The sequence below is a fragment of the Thermobia domestica genome, chromosome 11 (assembly GCF_964235325.1).
Source record: "Thermobia domestica chromosome 11, izTheDome1.hap1.1, whole genome shotgun sequence".
Lineage (NCBI taxonomy): Eukaryota > Metazoa > Arthropoda > Insecta > Zygentoma > Lepismatidae > Thermobia > Thermobia domestica.
In genome coordinates, this window is record NC_137464.1 from 258,760,521 (window position 1) to 258,782,957 (window position 22,437).

The following is a 22,437-nucleotide window of genomic DNA, read 5'->3' on the forward strand; positions in this document are numbered from 1 at the left end:
AAGGGAAGATTCATTGGTAAGTAGCCATTTTTTTAAATATGAATAATCCTCTCATGCGCATATATTTTTAATTTTAATTTTAATAATTTTAATTTAAGGTAGAACACTGTTTAAATAAGTGTTCTTAAAATGTGTTCCATTTTTATTTTATTACATGTCTAAAAACTGTTGAGAATTTTATCTCTCAAAATACTAAATTTATTGAATATTTAACTGATATAGATATGAGAAACGTAGCCCTAACTTCCACTCATTTCTTCCAGAAACCATATCACAAATTGCGTGGAACATATTTGAATGACACTAAATAGTTATTAATCACTGTTATTTAGTAACGTTTTTTCAAGAGGAATATTTGAACTTTTTTTTCGTCCTACCTTATTTGGACATGTGTAATAGAATGTTATAGATTTTCTTTTTTTATTTTTAATTCGAGATTCACAGAATACAAGGAAATCTGGACAAAAAATGTTATCATTCCATTTTAAGCAGCCATACTATTCCCTCAGAATTTAATTTGATTGGTCGCAGAATCAATTTTCTGCAAGATACTGATCTGAAGGACACGTTCAAACTTTGTTCTAATTATTTTAAGAAGAAACAAGCCAAAGGAGATATTTGTATCATGGAATGGCCTCCTCAATCTCCAGATCCTAACCCCGTCGAACTTCTCTGGTAAGAGCTTGGCAGAAGTGTACGAAAACACTGTGTAAGATCTGCTGATGATGTGTTTGATATTCTGCAGAACGCCTGGAATAATAATTTAGAAAAATCTTCAAAAACTTGTAAGCCACATGCTCCGATTGGTGAAACGAATGATAGCGGCGAAGGGCGGTTTCTTTGACGAGAAGAACATTTAAATAATTTGCCAATTTCATTTGCTGGATAACGTTATTGTTATTCTGATGTTAAAACTATTACTGTGTTCCTAAACTATCAAGTATCTTGTCCAAAATTGCACCGTATTATAAGCCTAACTTAATATTTCCCTGTTTTCTGGTCTGTCCGGAAATTTTTGAACGGCAGTGTACGTTTTTACACAGTGAAGAATCCTTTCATTATGTCATAAGTTAGCAGCATAGCGAAATACTACAAACTGAAGAAGGAGCTAACGAACTTTTGAAACCGTACCTACTGAAATACGGAGGATGTTAAGGTAAGATATCTTCGTTTTTTAAGAGACCCTATCACTGCGAAATTAATATACCTTTAATTTTACAGTAATTATGTTATATCTTCAAACAGATAAAGCTATTCGAAATGTGAACAAGACCTCCTTAGACAATATTATTTTACATGAGACTCATTTATCTGTTTTTGATTTCCAGCCATTTAGAAAATCGGCATTTAATTTCGCGGTTCTAAATAGCTGCAAATGGAAAGCTACTAGGTGACTCGTGATAACGGTACCTCATGCAAAATAATATTATCTGGCGCACTCTTGTTTCACATTTCGATTATCTTTTATCTATTTGAAGATATCACATAATTAGTGTAAAATTAGCGGTATTTTAATTTCGCAGTGATTAGGCCTCTTAAAAGCTATGAAAGGTTTAGCAATTTAGCTATGTAACACAACAAAAAACCCTAGCAGAACTTTCTCATTGCTTTAAAATATGGATACCACGGTTAAATATCAAAAGTTTCAGATAATTTTTAATGGACGTTTAATAGAATAACAATATCTTACGCTATAGTACCCTTGTAACTACATTTTTTTTCTAGCTCTACGACTTATATGGTATACTTACATTTGTTGTTTTTGTTCTTGGTGAAAACATCTGGGTGCTCGAACTGGTTGGAACTGATGACAAATAACCCATTGTATGACTCCCTGTGGCCGTTCGCAATAGCATCCAGATCACCATCCATCGTCACCTCCTTGTCTTTTCCTACCCTGAAAGTTTAATAATAATAATAATAATAATAATAATAATAATAATAATAATAATAATAATAATAATAATTCAGAACATACGTACGACATTTAATACGAAAATTGGCAAATATAAAGACCCGGCAGACGAAATGAAAAGATATGAAATGTCAGAAAGGCAATTATTGCCCTTAAAAGTACTATGGTGTAATTAGAACAGATAAACGTAACTTATCTTTTAATAAACATACAAATATCAGTAATTCTAGACATCTGTGATATATTCAGGAAGCCCATTGAAGAAGAACTCTTTCAATTTATTGGAACAAAGCTTCTCTTTACTCGATTTAGGCGTTCGGTTATCCGGATACTCCTTCGAGATTCCTGGACCGTTTTTAACCAAATTCAGTATTGTGACTTGAGAGTGAGCGCTGAATGCCGCAAGAGTTGTATGTCCCGATTGGACATACCATTGAGGAATAATCACCGAAAAACTGGATCTCCGAGATGTCTCAATCGGTTTTCACCAAATTTAACATTGTATTTTGGGAGCGCACGCTGAGTGTCGTAAAGGGTTGCACTTTCCGATCGGACGTACCATTGAGGAATAATTACTAAAAAACTGGATCTCCGAGATGCCTCAGCCGTACAGGATGATTCAAGAGTGCACGTTGTGTCGTAAAGGGTTGCATGTTCCGATCGGACATACTATTGAGGAATAATCACCGAAAAACGGAAATAATCAATGAAAGTCGATCACTTCGCTCTAAATTTGCAATTATTGTATACCTAGATAGGTTGAAACCGATTTAGACCGAGATACAGTAATAAATAAATAAATAAATAAATAATAATAATAAAATAATAATAATAATAATAATAATAATAATAATAATAATAATAATAATAATAATAATAATAATAATAATAATAATAATAATAATAATAATAATAATATAGATGAAAATAGTTAATAAGGTGTTCCTTAAGATAAAAATCTTCATAATATTGTGAGGCTGAAATTCTCCTTTCAGAATTATTCTTTTTTAATATCAGAAGTAAATACATTTCGGGACAAAATAACTAGAATCTTACTGAAGTTAGATAGCGCAATCTAAAGAAACTGCACTTTCTAACTCCATTTCTACTTGTTTTGTTACGTGTTCTGGGAGAACTGAGAAAGAATTTCCCGGTCCTCATCCATTATGAAATTTTCTTCAGTATTCAGAGGAAATCTATCTATCTATGTATCTATCTATCTATCTATCTATCTATATCTATATCTATATCTATATCTATATCTATATCTATATCTATATCTATATCTATATCTATATCTATCTATATATACAAAAGGAAAATTCATGCAATGAGTCATGACACGGTTGTTTTATAAGAAACCATCTTATTGATAGGAATTTTCAATAAATAAATAAATAAATAAATAAATAAAAACTCAAGCACTTACTTCATGAAAACTTCTTCCATGGTTGTCAAGGATACTCCATAGCTAATGATTCCTAAACTATGGCTTTGTAACTCCAGCTCCCGCATCATGTACTCAAATCTTCCAGAGAGTTCTTCCGGCAGAAGATACGACAACTCAGAGCCAATGTTTTGGTTAATGTTTATGTTTGGTATGTACTTCCTTAGCAGATCAGTAATTGCATCAGTGTTGCAAAATGTATCTTTCACGATGATCAAATGGTAGCCAGCTCCTATAAACAAATAAAATAAATAATAGTCTTAATTTTCGTTTTTTTTTTACCATGAAAGATCCCCTGTACAACACGAATTATCTCAGTACAATTCACAAAATAGCCACGATGTTTCTTCTGAGATATTAAATTTATAAAGTATGAAAACATTTTGGGTTAGTTTCGCAATGTCCGTTTCACACAAGAGCAAATTTTAAGTACACTTTTGCGTTATATATCGGTTTAGAACAAAGCTGAGCTTAAAATACAGCTTACTTTCTATGATAGTGGTTAAAGAAAAAGTACAAGCTACAGTTCAAACATATCAAAAAACAAATAAAACCAAACCACTTGGCATTACAGCCCTTTGTGGGTCTGAGCTGCTCCAACGCTATTTGTTAGCGACCATTAGTAAATCGCAAATCGCTTGCCACTAATCCCTTCGCTTTAACTTATCTTCTTATTCATTATTCTTTTACCTTCTACTATGCTTTATATTATACCGTTAATAACTTAATTTCTTTTAAAATGTCCCAATCGACTTCTTTCCTTACTTTCACGTACTTCTGGTATTCTTCTCCTACAAACTCCAACTATATTTTGTCATCAGTTTTTAGTTCTATCCAGCTATTTTTTTCAATAAAATGTTAGAGATTGCATCTTACTCAACTGTGTATAAATTATTAAATAAACTGTTTACTTTTTCGTGGCGTAGAGCCAGGAGGTGATCGAGACTATCGCTTTCCCCCAAAAGAGGAAACTATCTTATTTTATATATAAATAAAACCCATCCCAGGGGTTTGGAGCTCTTAGAAGTAGCTCTAAGTAGTAGTATTACAACCCACCGTCCCCCAGAAGTCCGTCCTGGATTCGCCCCTGCGTGGAACTTCATTTTCATTTTTTTTTTCAATATATATTTCTACGAGCGTCACAAGGAAACAAATTTTTGTGTTAAATTTTTAGATTTCCCTTCTCCTACATGCTAGTTCCTTGATCTGCTACATATACAGGTAAGTACGAATATTTCCTCTTTTGGTTCTGACTTTGTAGTAAGGTTTCTTGATTAATCCGTAACCTGGGACATGAGATAGGTACTACCCCAGCCTCTCCCATACTCTGTTGTAATTCCAATGATTGCGATATTAGTCTATTACTGCATGAACAGGACTTTCCCCGAAACACAATTATCTTCTTACGTTTGTAACATGTTTTAAAATGAGATCACAGATTTGTTCAAAGCTAAGTTTATAAAAATAATTCTTTTAGATTTCTAGATATCGCATATTTTTAGTACTGGATAGGAAATACTCCACTTCCAAAGTTCCACAACAACAAAAATATCCTCGAAGTTACGAGTTAAGTCATTTGAAATATAATACTCATATACCAACACAAACCGCCACTAGCAATGTGCTTCTTTTGTTATTCCAATGTTGCTAGCTAGCACAGTTAAGATTTAAATCCAACAATTCGTTCCTCTGACGATGCTCGCAGAAAAGTAGGTGAGCGAAATATACAAGGAACCATATTAAATCTACCAAACAACAAATGGAAATACTTTGTTTATTATTTTATTTATTTTTTTTTTTTTTTGTTCCTTGTCATACCCACATTTCGAACTATTCAAGTCATTTTTAATTTTCTTTCATGTCTCCGCTTCTACAGTACAATCCCCCATAGGAAACAAATATTTGTCTTTTTTTTCAATTCTTCATTGAACGTCTTACAATATACGACTTTTCTTCATAATTGCTTTTCCCCGCCATTTCTGCCCTTAGGTTTAATTCCCACTCATACTTACGATTTCCTTAATAACACTGACTGGGTTTATGCAGCTAGTCATTTACTTGTTCTACAGTTTTCTCTCCAATTTCTATACTGTCTAAGTAAAGCTAGAGCCATTTTATTTCAAGTGTGCCCTCAGAAAATATGCGAAACACACTTCGGCGTCACGCCCGCCATCTCTCTTCCTGATGAAACCTTCCCTTTGCTTTGGGGAAAGAAGCGAATGACCTCAGCTGTGTTTTCCAATTTGTCATTCAGTCGTTTGGTCTTGGCGAGTGAAGATCGTGGGCTACTTACAATGGCTAACAAGACAGGGAACAGAGAAGTCCGATCTTTGCTACGGCAACTTGTCCCTCCTCTTTCGAGGGAAGAACGGGAAAACACATGTCGACAGCAGCGTCAGGAGGGACACAGTTGAAATAGAAAAGGCTCTAACAGCTAGTAGACAAGTAAAGACAGGAAAAACAAATTGAGTACAATACCATATTTTTTCTTTAAGAAAAACGACGATCCACAACACTGGAGTTCACCGCCAGCCATGATTGCAATTCTGTCTCCCAAAAGATCTGCTTCGTCCATGAAGTGGGTTGTTAGAAGTAGCGTACGTCCTTCTCTTTCATCCTACACAGACCAACAAAAGAAAAAGGATGATGGATTTAACTCTTTGTTAATTTATCTAATCTTAATACGTCATACACAGCTTTTTCATGAAATTGACTTAATCTATCTTTCTAGTTGCAAGAAAGCAATTTATCTAAAGCCAGGTTGCCATTCTGCAAGAATCTTGTAGCTGTCATTAAAAATATTGCAACCTCATCTTTCTGTTTCCTGTTTACACAGTACAATCTTCTGAAAGCAAGAAAGATATCTCCATCCATGCTACACTGCACTCTAGTGAACAAATAGTGAACCTCCCCATTAGAAACGTGTATTTTGGCGCGCTTCCTCTCCTCGTCCAAAAGAATCCGTCGTTTCGGAAGTAGCGAAACTGGTTTTTCCTGTATGTCAGTGGGAGGGCGATAGCAGGTAGCAAGCTAGATGACCCAGAAATTTGCACATGGTTTGACTCCTTGCAAGATTGAAAAAATATGTTACATGTCCCTTTCAAGACTATGTTTACATGGGAAAATATTGTAGGGCTGCAAGATTTTTAAATGATAAATTACAAGATTCTTGCAGCACGCCAACCTAGCTTAAGCCTCAATATCAAGGAAACTCATTTAGAGGAAACTTGGGGAAAATTATTTAGAAGAGGAACTAATGATTTTCATGGAATTTTGAACATCTATTTGCTTTCAGGTGCAATGGTGCGATTTTACTAGGTTTTATACACAATCTTGAGAAAACTATTTCAGAGGAAACAATGGTTTCTATGAAAATTTGTAAATTTACCATATTTGCACGAGAAAAAGTGATTTATTCAGGTATTAATTTCAAGACCAGTCATTCAGGGATGACTTGGATAAACATATTTCGAATATAGATCGTGAAATTATTGTTTTTAATTGTGGTATTATGAATTACTTAAATTTCTAGCTAAGGAAATTCATATAAGTGAGACTTGAGCAAAATTATTAAAGTTCTTGTACACTAACCTGAAGAAGTTCCCACATTTTGCGTCTTGCAGAAGGATCCATTCCAGCGGTTGGTTCGTCCAGCATCACAACCTGTGGAAGAAAATAATAATAATAATAATAATAATAATAATAATAATAATAATAATAATAATAATAATAATAATAATAATAATAATAAAGTAGGAAGATATACCTATATATTAATTGATAAAACAAATTCTGCAGAACGTATTAAATTATTAAATACTAACATCAATTACCCGCTTTGCGTTAAATTAAGAGAAAATAGTAATGTTTCGTTAGTCAGTCACGTTTTACTATTACTAAACCGCTCCTTTATATTGGTCATTTTCGATGATTTTTATATATCCCCTCTCCTCCTTATGTTGCGGGCAACGGCATCGGAAATGTCGTTGTTCATCTCAGCGACCCCGAAAAGTATGAATTCGACACTGATATTCGTCATTTTGATTACACACACACACTTATATATATATATATATATATATATATATATATATATATATATATATATATATATATATATATATATATATATATATATATCCCTCCCCTCCCACAATTTTTGCGGGGCTGAATTTGTATTTAAATGGCATCAAAAGTATCACTGTTCATCTCAGCGATCTCAAAAACGATAGATTCGACACTAATATCGGCCATTTTCGATCATTTGTAAATGTTTTTCCCCCTTTTTTAAGTTACATCGTCAAAGTGATATGACAAAAATAATATCATGTTCGAACTTGATCTAGGTTGAAAATTTGATCGATATCGGTCCGGTGGTTCAAGAGTTATTAAGTTTTATTTATTTTTATATATCTCCCCCTCCCACCTCCTCCCCTAAGTTCTATCGTCAAAGTGAATAGATAAATACCATCCCAGGCCCGAACCTCATCTATCTTGAAAATTTGAGTGGGATCGGTCAGGTGGTTTAAGAGTGAAGTCACATAGACAGTCACTTTCATTTTTATTTTTTTTACATATATATATCTCCGCCTCCCCATTCCCTCCCCTACGTTGCCCCGTCATAGTTAAATGATAAAAATTAACCCAAGCCTGAACGTCATCTATGTTGAAAATTTGATCGAGATCGGTTGGGTGGTTCAAGACTTATGAAGTTTTATTTATTTTTATATAGCTGTACCCTCCCCTCCCATCCTCCTCCCCTAAGATCTACTGTCAAAATGAAATGATAAAAAAAAACTCCCCAAGTCTGAACTTCATATATGTTGAAAGTTTGATTGAGATAGATCGGGTGGTTCAAAAGTAATTAATTCAAGAACATAGTCACTTTTATTTTTATATTTATTGATTTTTGTATATCTGCCCCTCCACCTCCTTCCGTACGTTGCTCCGTCAAAGTGAAGTGATAAAAATCATCCCAGTCCCGAACCTCATCTACATTGAAAATGTGATCAAAATCGGTCGTGTTGTTCAAAAGTTATTAAGTTTTTTTTTCCTCTATGTCATGTCCCCCTCCTCCCCTAAGTTGTACTGTCAAAGGAAATAGCTAAAAACACTCCCAGGTCGGAACCGCATCTACGTTGAAAATTTGAGTGAGATCAGTAGGGCGGTTCAAGAGATCAAGAGTCACAAACATAGTCACTTTCAATTTTATAATATAGATTTGGGAAAATACGATAGTAAAGAATCCCAAGTATTCCAATATACAGGGTAAGTCGATATGATGAACCCGATTTCACAAATGTATTCTGTGAAATCTAATAAACACATGTTATTGTGAAACATGTGCTAAGGAAGGTAAACTATCAAAGTTTGCTTGGAACACATTCACAGGTGTTCTATTGCGCACCTCACGTAACACGGAACACATCAAGCTAATAGTCTATCTTCTGCCAAACCTTTCGTAGCACGTTTTCCAGTCAACGCCATTTTCCTTAAGGGGGTAGACTACTAAATATTTTTCAAAAGCTAACAATTTTTATTTTGCCAGATTTTCGTAAATAAAAGAGATAATGGAATCTAATTTATATCAATAATAGATAATGGTATTCTACACCCGAGAATATGAATCGGAAGAATTTTCAGTGTTGCCATCCAGAGAAATTACAGTGTGATCAGAATTTGAATTACCCAAAAATCTAGGTTACGGCAGCGACTAGGAAAATGAACTCAATGGCATTTGATGGCTTATCATGCTGTCTGTGTTCCTTGTTAACTACTTTTTAAATAATATTTCTATTTATTTTGTAATAAAGAGTACAAAATAAATAATTTTAATAAACAGTAGAATTAAAATAAAAAATATTATTTAAAAAGTAGTTAACAAGAAATGAAACTAGCCTACTTTCTGCTCACAGAGACTTTTGTTGGCATCGATAAAATAAACATACGAAAAATCTCATATATGTTGCCAATTTTGGTAAAAATTCCCTTTGTCCCTATTCAAGCAATTAATGTCAAACAATCCCATAAAATGGGATTTTCCCCACGACTATTCTATCAGGCCTTGTTTCCATTTTGTACTAAAATACAACAATACACTGAGCAAGGCAATGTGATAATATGTAACTAAACACACAATCACGTAACAGTTTCGACACAATAACTATGTCTTCATCAGACTTCCACTCCTTCTGGCTGTTTGGGAGTTGGTCACCTCTTATATACCCTCTGGAGTTAGCATCACTGTTCCCGCTCTCGCGTTTTCACATTTCTCATGATATTTCTAACTCGTAAGATAAATATCGCAATTTTACCGCATTGCTTACGAGTGGTTAGCCATTGAGAATATTCTAAGTGTAAATTAAGAATATGTAGAATGTACGAAGAATATAGTACGAAATAGAAGTATGTTAGTGATCTTCAGTTTTTAGAAATTGGTTAGTGATACGATTTGAATTGCGTTGTGATGTAAACGTGAAAAATATCTAGGACTTGGGTTGAGTTGATTTTGAGTCCAACACCTCGTTCAGCAGCGAGGCTGTATGAGACGTGGACCTACTGATTAACGTGGAATCCGAACCACTTGAGCTCCCGCCAGGAATCGAAACTGGGTCTCCCACTCCCACGCTAACCGCTTAGCAACGAAGGAGCTCTATCTAGGACTTGGAAATTAAAGATCATTGTGATTCGTAGCATTTCTTAAGTATGGGTAAGCTGTGAAACAAAATCGCGTCAGTTCTCTTATGCTTGTGAACTTCTCAAAATTTGAGGGGCCGCAGTGACTCAGTGGTAGTGTTCCCTCAGGTGCATGGGGTTCTTGGTTCGATCCCAGTTCGCGCCAAGTAAACTTTGTGATGGACAAACACTGTGTGCGTGAATTTTTGCGGGATTTTCCCGTTTCTTTGCAATTTCTTCATTCTACCATTTCATTCATTTCTTCATCACTGTCTCCTTTAGCATAGCCGATATAATCGTGGGACGTAAAACTTAATGATTTCATTTCATTTCTCAAAATTTGAATACATCAAATAGACATACGTAAGACTCTTAAGAATTACTTGGGGATCAAGAATTACTTGAATTGCTTTTAAAAATTACTTGAAATTCCAAGATCAAGAATAATGGGATGAATTCATCTTTTAAAAAACTTTCCAAAAAGAAAATCAATTTTCATTAAGTATAAATCTCTTTTCTTTGAAGCTCAAGAATTGTCTTGATACCTTGAAGATGAAATCAGTCGAAATGATTTTATTGTGAATTTACTACCCAATTTAGAAAAAAAAAAATGTATTTTATGTATTGCACCATTAGTTACAACTAGCCACTAACCTTGGATCTTCCACATAAGGCGACACCTACAGAAAGCTTCCGTTGCATTCCTCCAGACAACGTTTGAGCCTGTGAATCTGCTTTATCTTCAAGTTTTAATTTGTCTATATACTTCGCTACTTCACGGTCAATCTCTCGGGAACTCAAACCTTTCAACTGAAACAAAGGAAAATTGAGGATAATTTTAAAAATTACATTTTGTAAATGTAAGATAATTTTAATATATATATATATATATATATATATATATATATATATATATATATATATATATATATATATATATATATATATATATTAATATACTGTACAATCGCGGACAACGGATCTATTTGAGGAAGGTCTTTTACAGGTATTCGATTCTCATCTTCCAGATTTAATGACCAGGTCAAGCAATAGTGTACTTCCGGCATCATTTCTTTCTGGTGACTTACGAAGAAATGTGCTATATATGGAACTTTAAGGGTGCATCTAAGGAGAATATTAAGGAACAGACCTTTTCACCAAATCCTGAAGCTCACACTAAATAAATCGACTTTACTTATCACGTTTAAGTCTCTCTTTATAAAAGGTTTTGTTCTTTTCATATACCTCTTTCAAATTTTTAGGGTTACAGCCATTATCTCCTTAGCCCGGACCACGAATTGGCTCATTCTTGTTCACAAAACAAGTGCGATCGATTGCTGGAAACTTTCTTTACTTTATTTGACTTTTTTTTTTAACAGAAGACGTACATTAGAAACTTCTTCAATTCATTTCATTGTAATTAATTAGAGATTATTTTCCTTAGTGCAGTGAATGCATTTTCTCAACTTTAAAATATTTAGAAAATTTGTTTTCTCCGCTGTTTAGCAGCGTTTATGTTCTCCCAATAAATGTATATCAGTATTTTTTTTTTTTTTAATTTAAATAGTTAGCAATATTTAATTTATCCACTGAATTTTTATGTATTTATCTTTAAAATATGGAGCAATATTTAATTTTTCCAATAATTGTTTATCTATCTAACTTTTTACCCTAGCGCTACCTAGGTATTTTTTGCAACGCGGACTACCAAGGGGGAGGGAGTCATTTTGTACCCACTTGTTAAGATTAAATATATCTCGCAAAAGAAACAAAATTAGAAATTCTCACAAAAATCTACAGTGACTGAAGTATACAGTACACGGAATAAGAGAAGGAGCTATTTATTATACTGCCATCTAGGAGTGACACTGCTAAGTGTCAGTCACATCTCCTACCAATGGGGGGAGGGGTGCTTTGTGCCCACCAACTTAAAATAGTAAATTTGTTAGATACACTGACGTTTAATTTTCACCACCGTAAGGTATATGATTCAGCTAAACTTCTTGAGCAATAACTTTTTTTTTTAAACAATTTTAAAGAAACAATTGGAAGAGTAATTACAAAAGACATACTGTGTTGGGCAAAAAGTACCACTCCGTTGGTAGTGCGAGGGTTAAACATTTACCAATGTTTAGTTTTCAAATGTACATACACAAGTACAAGCTGATATTTTATTTTGTGATGTGAGATGATTTTTCCGGTAAAGGCCTCCAACATATTGATTGGCTGGCCATGCTCGTTCAGTGGTAGAGCGCTCACTTCTTGTGCAAGAAGTTCCTGGTTCGATCCCAAGCCATGTGTTGGATATATTCGTGAATTTTCCCGCACATTCCAACATTCTCATCCCACCAATTTTATTATAATCATTCATCTGTTTTTTTAAGCATAATATGGGACATTAAAGATTTCATTTTTTTTAACCCTACTGATAACGGTACGCGAATATGCCGAAACTAACTACGAAAATTATATCTTGATGCTGTAAAAGACACAATCATAGCCATACGTCTTGCAAAGAAAATCAGAAAAATAAACACACTGCTGAACAAGACTGCACTTATTTAATATAAAAACACATTTACACGTGACGTTTCGATCTTCTAGCCAAGATCCTCATCCATGATCCATGAGTGTACGTCTGATGAGGATCTTGGCTAGAAGATCGAAACGTCACACGTGTAAATGTGTTTTTATATTAAGCTAATAAGTGCAGTCTTGTTCAGCAGTGTGTTTATCTTTCTGATGCTGTAAGAGATGATTATTTACTATAAACATGCATCAATATATGTCTTTAAAGAAGAAATAGATGGTTTTAAATTTTAAAGTTATGGAGGCTGTTAGGTTGTTTACGAACCATGCATGTCGTGAGATTAGGTATGTACTATGTAGGTTGAAAATAAGGAGTTGTAGGTCCATCAGATTGTTGAGTGAGCATAAGAATTGTAAGGTTGAACTAGTAACAGATAGCTGGAAGTTGTAGGAAATTTATTCTTCTTAAAGAATTAACATTACAATACCTTACAGAAGAAGTAGAGATGTTCTCTGACTGTCAATTCGTCGAATAGAACATTGTGTTGAGGACATAGACCAAGACTCGCTCTTACGCCTTGTATATCAGTTCTCACATCATGACCATGAACAATAGCCGTGCCACAGGTTGGTGAATACAGACCTAGAAAATAAAATAACGTGTGAGCTTTGTCTATCCAAATCATCGGAAAACAAAAGATACTTACGAAACAATTAGTTGGTGTGAACATTATCACGATTTTATATACATGACCAACAGAATTAGTTTGGCCATTAACAACGTTATTCTTGCTTTTCATCGCAGTAGGAAAATTAAACTTTAACTTCGAAACAAATTCAGACCAAACTGGTTTATATTGGAGACCTTTATTTTGATGTTGTTAAGATAGCCTGAAAAACACGCTTAGTTCGAGAGGTTTTTTACGGAGGGGGGGGGGGGATGAAAAGGAAAAATTTAATTTTTTTTGCAGTTATCTAAAACATAATCAAATAGCGGACACCACTATAATCCAACTTGGTCTGAACAGAAATAGGGGACACCATATAATCCCCTGATTTCTAAACGAAAGTAGTGGACACCACGATAATTCTGATTTCTGAACAGGAATAGCGGACACCACCATAATTCAGATTGGTCTAAACAGAAATAGCGGACACCATTATGATTTCTGAACAGAAATAGCGAACACCACTATAATTCAGCTTGGTCTGAACAAAATTGTGGACACCACTATAAACCTGATTTCCGAACAGGAACAGTGGCGGCTTTAGCTGGTAGGCCGAGTAGACAACGGCCTACCCAAAATTTTGAAAACGCTAAAAGATACAATAAAGAGTAAATATATTTTCCACTATTTATACTAATGGTAGATAATTATTTAGCAAATAGCGTCAATCACTACTGCAAAAGTAATTTTCTACTGTCCTTAATCAATCAAATGTGTATATGTATCCACACGCCTATCCAAACTTAAAATGCTAAAGCCGTCCATGAACAGAAATAGCTGATACCACTGTAATCCAGCTTGGTGTGAAAAAAATAGCGGACACCACAAAATGGATATTTCTTTGTTTGTCCGGTTTATAAATTCAAACTGTCTGATTGGTATACTTCTAAGAAACTTTACTAAAGTGACCATAGTTTGTAAGAGACCACAGACTATCTAATTCTTTTAAATGTTTATCCTAAGGGGGAAGGAGGGGTACTCAAAGGAGAAGAGGCAATCCATCTTATATGTAAAAATAAATAATTTTTTATTTGTTTGCCCGGTACACAAAATCCACATCGGCTACTTTGCATATCCTTAAATACGTCGAAGCTTGGAAGAGACCGAGGTTATTTAGAATTTTTGATGTGTACCTTAAAGGGGAGGAGGGTGTTCAAAGTGGAATAAGTGGCTTAAGATTTATGCTTAAAAAACTATTCTCTTTTCACCTCATTCCTCAAAACCAAAAACATCAAGGCTCAAATTACGGGTGCTTTTCAACATATGCTGAGGTCATCAAAATAAAAGTTTCCACAAAAATTCCCATCTTGGTCGAATTTTTTCGAAGTTTTGCTCCTTTTTAAAATTTTCCTGGCGCGATTTACTGCATACACACACTTATAAGTTAAGTACAATCATTCGAAGCTCAGCTCAATAAATGCTTGGAAGTGGAGGTAGGCAGTCAATTTGAACACTTATTGTAACTGAAAGATGATAGACAAAGGGATGTACCAAAAATAAGCACCCCTTACAGTGAAATTACGTGTGGAAATCGGGTTGCTAAATATCAACTTTTAACCAACTGTGAAACATGATCAACCCCTTCAGTCCCAGACTACCAACCTTTTAAAATCATCTTTCAATTATTTGTACGCTACACATTTAAAATTATATTTTTGAATTTATTTTTCAGAATTTGAATTTTTTTATTGTTTTACAAAAAAAAAGAAGAAAATACTATGTCCAAATTTGTGGACATTGGTTCAGTAACAAGCAATTGCATATCTAAATACTTTGTAAACAATTATGATATATTTTATTCCGGTGACACAATAAAACAACGGCTACGTTTATATACTTGAAATAGCAGGACAGAAAACTTTCTTATTAAATATAATACTTTCATTTAGTAATATTTTTGGTACATTTTCCTCCTTTCTTGAGAACATAACATGACAGATCAAATTATTTGTTATGTTTCTGAATATCCATTTTCTCATTTTTGTGGAAAAATAAAAGTAGTTTTCATCTCCATTTTTCAAAAATAAGCATATGGTCAATGTTTTCGTTCTTTTCATTCTTAGGAGACCTAACAATTATGTTCTAAATTTGCTTTAGGGTTCAGATATCGATGATTCAGATTTTATAGATGATGACTCCGGTAACTCTAGGAGTGAAGATAGCGATGGTGGTGTTGCAAAAGACTAAATGGTAAGCAATAAATTGTACTCATGATCTATTCTAAAGAATTAAATTATCTACACAAAGTTATTTGGTCAATCACAGGCAGGTTCACTTAGAAAATGTCGCACTACAGGTAGTTGGAGTGGCCAAATTTTGAAATGGCCCTCCGTCGTTATTTCAATTGTACAGAAGTTTTTCTTGGTTGGATAAAAATGAACAAAAATTGAACAACATTCTGAGGTAGTTAAAATTCGAATTTGAACATGTCGCACTACAGATATTTGAAGTGGCCAAATTTTGAAATGGCCCTCCGTCGTTTATTTCAATTGTACAAATTTTTTGGGGGGGTGGGTTGGACAAAAATGGACAAAATTGGACAACATTCTGAGGTAGTTAAAATTCGAATTTGAACATCTGTGGTTAGCTCTCCTAAGAATGAAAAAGAACGAAACCATTGACTATATGCTTGCAATATTTGTTACATTAATGATTAGCACAAATAGTAGAAATTAGTGTAGTGACAAATTTCCTATACTTTCTAATAACGAAAATGAAACAATGCTGCCGTCAATAATATATTTTTTACTTCTATCAATGCATTTATATCGTGTTTCGTTTTTAATGTGTGCAATTGTGTAGCAAAACAAACCTAAAATAAAAAAAATATAGAGAAACAACTATCAAATATAAAACATGTGTACACAATTGTGGGCATTAAAAAATAACTTATCATTATTTTTTGTTCATCAGAGATAAAACAAAGCTAATAATCGCCGACAAGTCTCTGAAACTTTAATTGTTTATCACACAAAAAAACCTTGATTGTGGCAATACTATATATCCGCAAAAATGATATTTTTTTCGACTTACAAAAGTCTATATTCCACCAGCACCTGCCATCTCAAACAATTGGAGGGCGGCTGCCGCTTGCACTCGAACTTACCAGAAAGAAATGTATTTGGTGCTCAGACATCCACGCGTGTGTACGCCAGGAATTTTTCGAGCAGATTTAACGAAACGACCAGGAAAAATATATTAATTTGTGTCCACAAATGTGGACCTAGGGACCGAAGGGGTTAAATAAAATATGGGTCTTCCAATATATACCAATTTGTTTTAAACTTTTTAATGACTCGTGATAGATAATGCTACATTCAGCAAGGACTAAGAAACATGAGTATTCTTTCTATTTGCTGAATGTAGCACTAGTAGCAGCATATATTACGAGTCCCAAAAAAGTTTAAAACAACAGATTGGTGTTGTTTATCGTAGATTCATTCTGGAATGAAACACGAGAGCTCCCAATTGAAGAAACCTCAGTGGAACTAGTTTTTACTGATTACAGCGCCATCTCTCACAAATTAAGAAGTATGCTTCAAATAAAATGTACTTATCTTTTTTTCTTAGAATCCGAATCTGGAATAAAAAGTGGGACTTTCTATTTAAGTTTCCGAAGATGTAAGTAATTTGACTTTTGCATGACAAATCTCAACATACTATTATATAATGTAATTATTAATATATCAATGCAAAAGTCAAATTATTCTGAAAAAGTCTTCCTCATTGTTCTATTATTAAGGTAGCCACAAAAGTTCTTGCCATTCTAGAACAGTGCTATACAAAGAGCAGTACAATGGACGGTACGTACATTTAGGTTTCGAAGTAATCTTCATCAGTATCCAACACCTTTTGTCAACGTTCCTGTAGCTGCACAATATCCTGGTGATAAAACTCGGTGGTCGTGAGCGCGTTCCGCAGGTCTCACTCATTTGCGAAGGATCACCTACGAAGGTGGTTGTCAAGGGAATGAAGCAGGTGTTAATCTGTTGGCGCAAGGTCCAGTGAATATGGTGCATGACACAGTGTCTCTAAGTCAAGTTATTGAAGGGTCTTCTGGGTCCTCTTTGTCACATGTGGCTTGGCATTGTCACGCAGGAACAGTACATCCTTGCAATTCACCAGTGCCGGCTCCCTATACCGGAATACACGGTACATCCTTTGCAACCGTTGAGAGTAGAGGTCAGTAGTGATGATCTGACGAGGTGGAAGGAGCTCATAATGCACTACCTGCCGAAAATTCCACCATACAGAGAGCATAACCTTTCGTGGGTACAGAGGTGGTTTTAAGATGTGAGCACGTGACGACAACCAATGTTTGGTACGCTTGGGAATGTTAAAGAGAACCCACTTTTCTTTACTAGTGAGCAAACGATCAACGATGGGTGTGTTCAGGTGCCGAATGAGCAAGGACAAACAGGTTGGCATTCGTTGTTCCTTGTTGGCTGCCGATAATGTGTGGGGTACCCACTTGCTTAACTTGTATGACTTCCCTGTCGTATGGGTGAAGTTTGGCTGTGGAAACTTTCTGCTAGTTTATCACACGTTGGACCACTGTCCTATTCGATGGCTGCTTTCAGGGGCTTGTCATCCAATTAGACGTCTGCACGGGCTCGGGCTTTGGCCGTAAATTTTTAAATATATAACCATATTTCTCGGGTCTTTTCGGGCCTAACTTTGCAAATATACTATACAACGATATACACTGCACCGTTCTTTCTGGAGAACTTTTAAAGCACAACTGCAAAATTAAATCTCTAATTGCTGTAAATAAAAATAGAATTTTGCGTTAATTATTAAGTTGCCGTAATTCGGGCTTATTTCGGGCTCATTTGATTATCACACGAGTTCGGGCCGTGCTCGGGCCTAAATGCTAAAACATATTTCGGATTCGGGTCGGGCCCCACATTGTAAATTCACGGGCCGGGACGGGCCCGGGCTCATAATTCTGGCCCGTGCAGACCTCTACATCCAACACGTGTGGTCGTCCACTGCGAGGTTCGTCCGAAAGACTTAAATCTCTCAAACGTAATTTCTGGAATTAATGATTGGCAGTGTGTTCGTTCACGGCATTCTCCCCAAATGCCTGGCCACTTGATGCAGCAGCTGACAGACCTACTTTAAAGTCATACAACAAGTACTCGCGAACAAGCTGCTTAGATACCTCCATTCCTCTTCAACACTGGACGAGTTATGACTACTGTGTGTCCGTAACGTGCCTGTACTACTAAGAGTACTGTGTGTGCGCAACGTACCTGTACTATTAAGGGTACTGTGTGTGCGCAACGTGCCTGTACTACTAAGAGTACTGTGTATCCGCAACGTACCTGTACTATTAAAGGTACTGTGTGTACGCAACGTGCCTGTACTACTAAGGGTACTGTGTGTACGCAACGTGCCTGTACTACTAAGGGTACTGTGTGTGCGCAACGTGCCTGTACTACTAAGGGCACTGTGTGTGCGCAACGTGCCTGTACTACTAAAGGTTGATAGTCAGACTAACTTTCGATCCACAGACTAGAATATACAGACCGCAAACTCAGCGAAAATCTGGAAACTTGGCTACAGTAGCGCCTCTAAAACACGACGACGGAACTAACAAATCGATCTGACATCACCTACGTGGAAATTTCGAGAGTAACCACAGACTGGGGTAGCTAGATTTTCGCTAGGGTAGCTTTTTCTGTTCACGTACTTCCGCGGAACTTAGATAGTTTCAACTGAACTCTTTAAAAGAAAGAAAAATCTATTAATATTTCTTTTTAAAAAAAGCTGTAATGTAACGTCTAGTCCAGAGACAGTACAAAAAAAAGTGAACATCAGCTTATCTTATGTTTCTGCACTACATCTAACACTGAGATGCGAAGCAGACGAAAACAATCCGCCGGGTACTATGACAACCCATGACGCGACGTTCCAAGACCGATGCCAGCGCCATCCACACATGACGACACTGATCCCGCCCACCGACAGCGTTGATTGGTTCTTTCGCTGTGTAGACGATTCAAACTGATTTCAATAGCGCATATTGGAAGTTGCTTGTCTGTATGTATTCTAGTCTGTGTTCCGATCGCTAGGCAGGCAATGCGTAACTTCCTTTCCTCTCTGTGAGCGCATGATTAATGGGAAATAAACAAAAACGACAATAACTTTCTTGATTACTTTGTATTTTGTACATAGTATCATAGTTAAGAATTAAAGAGTTTATCTTTAAAAGATTACCTACCTCACAAGAGGAATCTATTAAAAGAACTTAAAACCTACCTGTTAACATTGACATTGTTGTTGTTTTCCCAGCTCCGTTATGTCCTAAGAGAACAGTTATTTGACCTTCGTACATGTTTAGGGATAAACAATTGACAGCTGCTTTTCTATTTCCGTAGACCTACAGAAAAGATACAGATAAAATTGTGATGACGAATCATCAAAAATGTATTATTGTTTTTTTTTATTATTATTATTCACATTAACATAGATTGTTTTTAATAAGAATGCCTTCATAAAGGTTTAACCATTTGAAAATTTTCTACTTTATAATATGTTTATTTTATTTATCCGCGTTTATGTATTTCATGGCATGGCATCTTTAGGATTTTTCAACTAAAAAAGCTAATATTTTTCAGATAACAAGAGTGGCATTGGTAAACATTTCGACTGCCAATAATACCATTACCCGAAGGAAATTCCAAATTCTTTAGGTTGGAATGGAAGGATTGCAGACTTATAGAAAGGAATCATTTAAGTGAGGATCTAAAGCAGCGTTTCCCAACCGGTGTGCCGCGGCACAGTGGTGTGCCGCGAATGGGTCGCTGGTGTGCCGCGAGGAAATCGGAACAAAATTAGTAATTCTATAGCAATCAAATTGCAAGACATACAGAAAAAGGTATATTTGTATTTCAAATTACTACTATGAATCTAAAATTTAAAGTTTCATACTGTGTTACTTTTCTGTAGAACATTTTTCTGTACATTTCTAATTTTGAAAAAAAAAGTATTTGTTATCATTGTTATGACCATTATTGCTTCTTTATTGTTGCAGACTATTTCGTAACTTGAAATTTTAAAATATTATTCAATCCTTCCGGCAAAGTAAACATGCATACGAATTACCTATATTTGTGTTTTAAAAGTAAAAGAGATTCGTTTGTTCGTTCGTTATGTAGTGATCCTCCTTCTTAATGAAAGGTTGGACACAGTTTTCGAAAAAAAAGTGTATTTTTAACAACTTGAGCCCTATATCTGATTGTAATTGTTTTCTATTTTTAAATTAAAATGAAAAATAAGCATAATGATTTACCACGGGGAAAAAACAGTGGTCTAGCTTTCTTCTCTGTGAGAAGGATGTCAGTAATCAGAAAAAAAATACTACAGTATTTTATATTTTCAAATAATAATAATAATAATAATAATAATAATAATAATAATAATAATAATAATAATAATAATAATAATAATAATAATAATAATAATATGTGTGCCGCGAGAATTCAAGTTACCCTGAAGTGTGCCGCAAGTTGAAAAAGGTTGGGAAACGCTGATCTAAAGAGAGGAAAGCGTAATGAAAAGGAGCTTGACACGACACACTGATAGATTAGGTTCGCGAATTTCGTGACCTATGATCCAATCTGGCCCTGCGATTCGGGGTGCAATTGCGTGACGAGAACTGCATTCCGCAGATCAAGAACAGATCCATCAAATAGTTCCATCGATTCTTTCCAGATGGCAGTTAAAGTCGACTGACGTTAACGCTAGCAGCACTTCTTAGCGTAACAATCGATGTAATTGCTCGATGGGTTTGTAGAGCAATGCTAATGATTCTAAGTTTACGACGTTGCCACGTAGTGGAGCTTTTAATTCCCAATAGCAGCTGAAGGAGACCCTGGATGGTATATCATTAGAGCAACCCACATTATGCTTTATTTTTTTGTTTAATTATACTTTATTTTTTTCAAATCATGCTTTATTATTAATTTCAATCATTGTTTTACACTAATCGTGTATAATATATAATATTTACTATACATTAAATATTCTAAACATTTTGATCTCTTTATTAATATTTTATGCAACCAGTTTCTTTCCTATTTAATGAACTTTCTACTTAATGCACTGTAAAGAGATATGCTTTACTCGAGTCAATTTTTTATCACTTGTGTGCGCCTTGGAGGTGCATACATACAGAAAGGGACAGTAAAAGATGCCACCAAAAAGTACACAAGGTGCTCAAGATCAAGAGATATACAAAACAATATAGTGTGATCTTGTGTATTATTCATTGTTGGCGGAAGTTTTCTTCTTCTTCTCCTTTTTTTCTTTTCTCCACATTAAAGGATTACACCGAAAAGTGTACAGAAATAAAAATAAGCTTTTCATTGTTACATTGTTGTTCTCAATGCTTTTGTATTATAAATATTGGTTTTAAAAACTATTAATACAGTATGTTAAACTTGTAGTTAAAGAGATTTTTTAAGAATTATGGTATATATTTTAAATTATGCTTTATGCTTTATTTTCTAAAATTAAGCTTTATTATACTTTTAAAATTAGTTTCTTCTGAACCCTTAAACAACCACAACCATGTTCAAGGTACCAACCATATGTGTAAATTGCTGTTATGCTTTTGGGTTGCTCTATATATCATTACAAGGCATTTTCACTTTATTTTCAACTGAAGAACAACACTCTGTTGTCCGTGAGCGCCATTTTTGAACACCTGATATAGTGCTAAATGAAAATGTTTTAATTAAGCCGTTATCAATTTTTGCCAGCATATACACTATTTAGGCAGATCTCACAGTCAGTGTGAGCAACCACTAAAGCGAAAAATCAAAAATAGCGAAAAAGTGACATCTTATTTTACCATTTTTATATAGAATTGGTATTTACGTCCATTGTCAACAGCTGGGCTATATAGAACCACACATATAGTTTTAAGTAGTCTCTGAATCACTGTAGTGGGTTCGTTGCTATGGAACCTAGGATTTCTTGTATTAAAGGCATGCGCGGTAGCTTCTAAATTCAGAAGAAGAGCTCTGGTATTAGACTAATTTGATGATTTGTATTTACTTTCTGTAAACTATTCGCTGAACGGATAAAATGTGCTTTACCTTCTCCGTGTGCTGTTTACCCATAAAAGCCACTTA

At 34.8% G+C, this 22,437-nt stretch overlaps 1 protein-coding gene across 1 annotated transcript in view; it reads right to left on the bottom strand.

The window, feature by feature from the left end:
• Abca3 (ATP binding cassette subfamily A member 3) overlaps positions 1-22,437 on the bottom strand; it is a 124,121-nt gene that overhangs the window by 67,762 nt on the left and 33,922 nt on the right. Inside the window, exons 8-14 of the mRNA XM_081732148.1 lie at positions 19,559-19,679; positions 13,055-13,209; positions 10,692-10,847; positions 6,954-7,025; positions 5,841-5,979; positions 3,345-3,594; positions 1,752-1,897 (exon numbers count right to left, since the gene is read on the bottom strand). Of these exons, the coding sequence (XP_081588274.1) occupies positions 1,752-1,897; positions 3,345-3,594; positions 5,841-5,979; positions 6,954-7,025; positions 10,692-10,847; positions 13,055-13,209; positions 19,559-19,679 (1,039 nt within the window). The remainder of the gene's footprint in view (positions 1-1,751; positions 1,898-3,344; positions 3,595-5,840; positions 5,980-6,953; positions 7,026-10,691; positions 10,848-13,054; positions 13,210-19,558; positions 19,680-22,437) is intronic.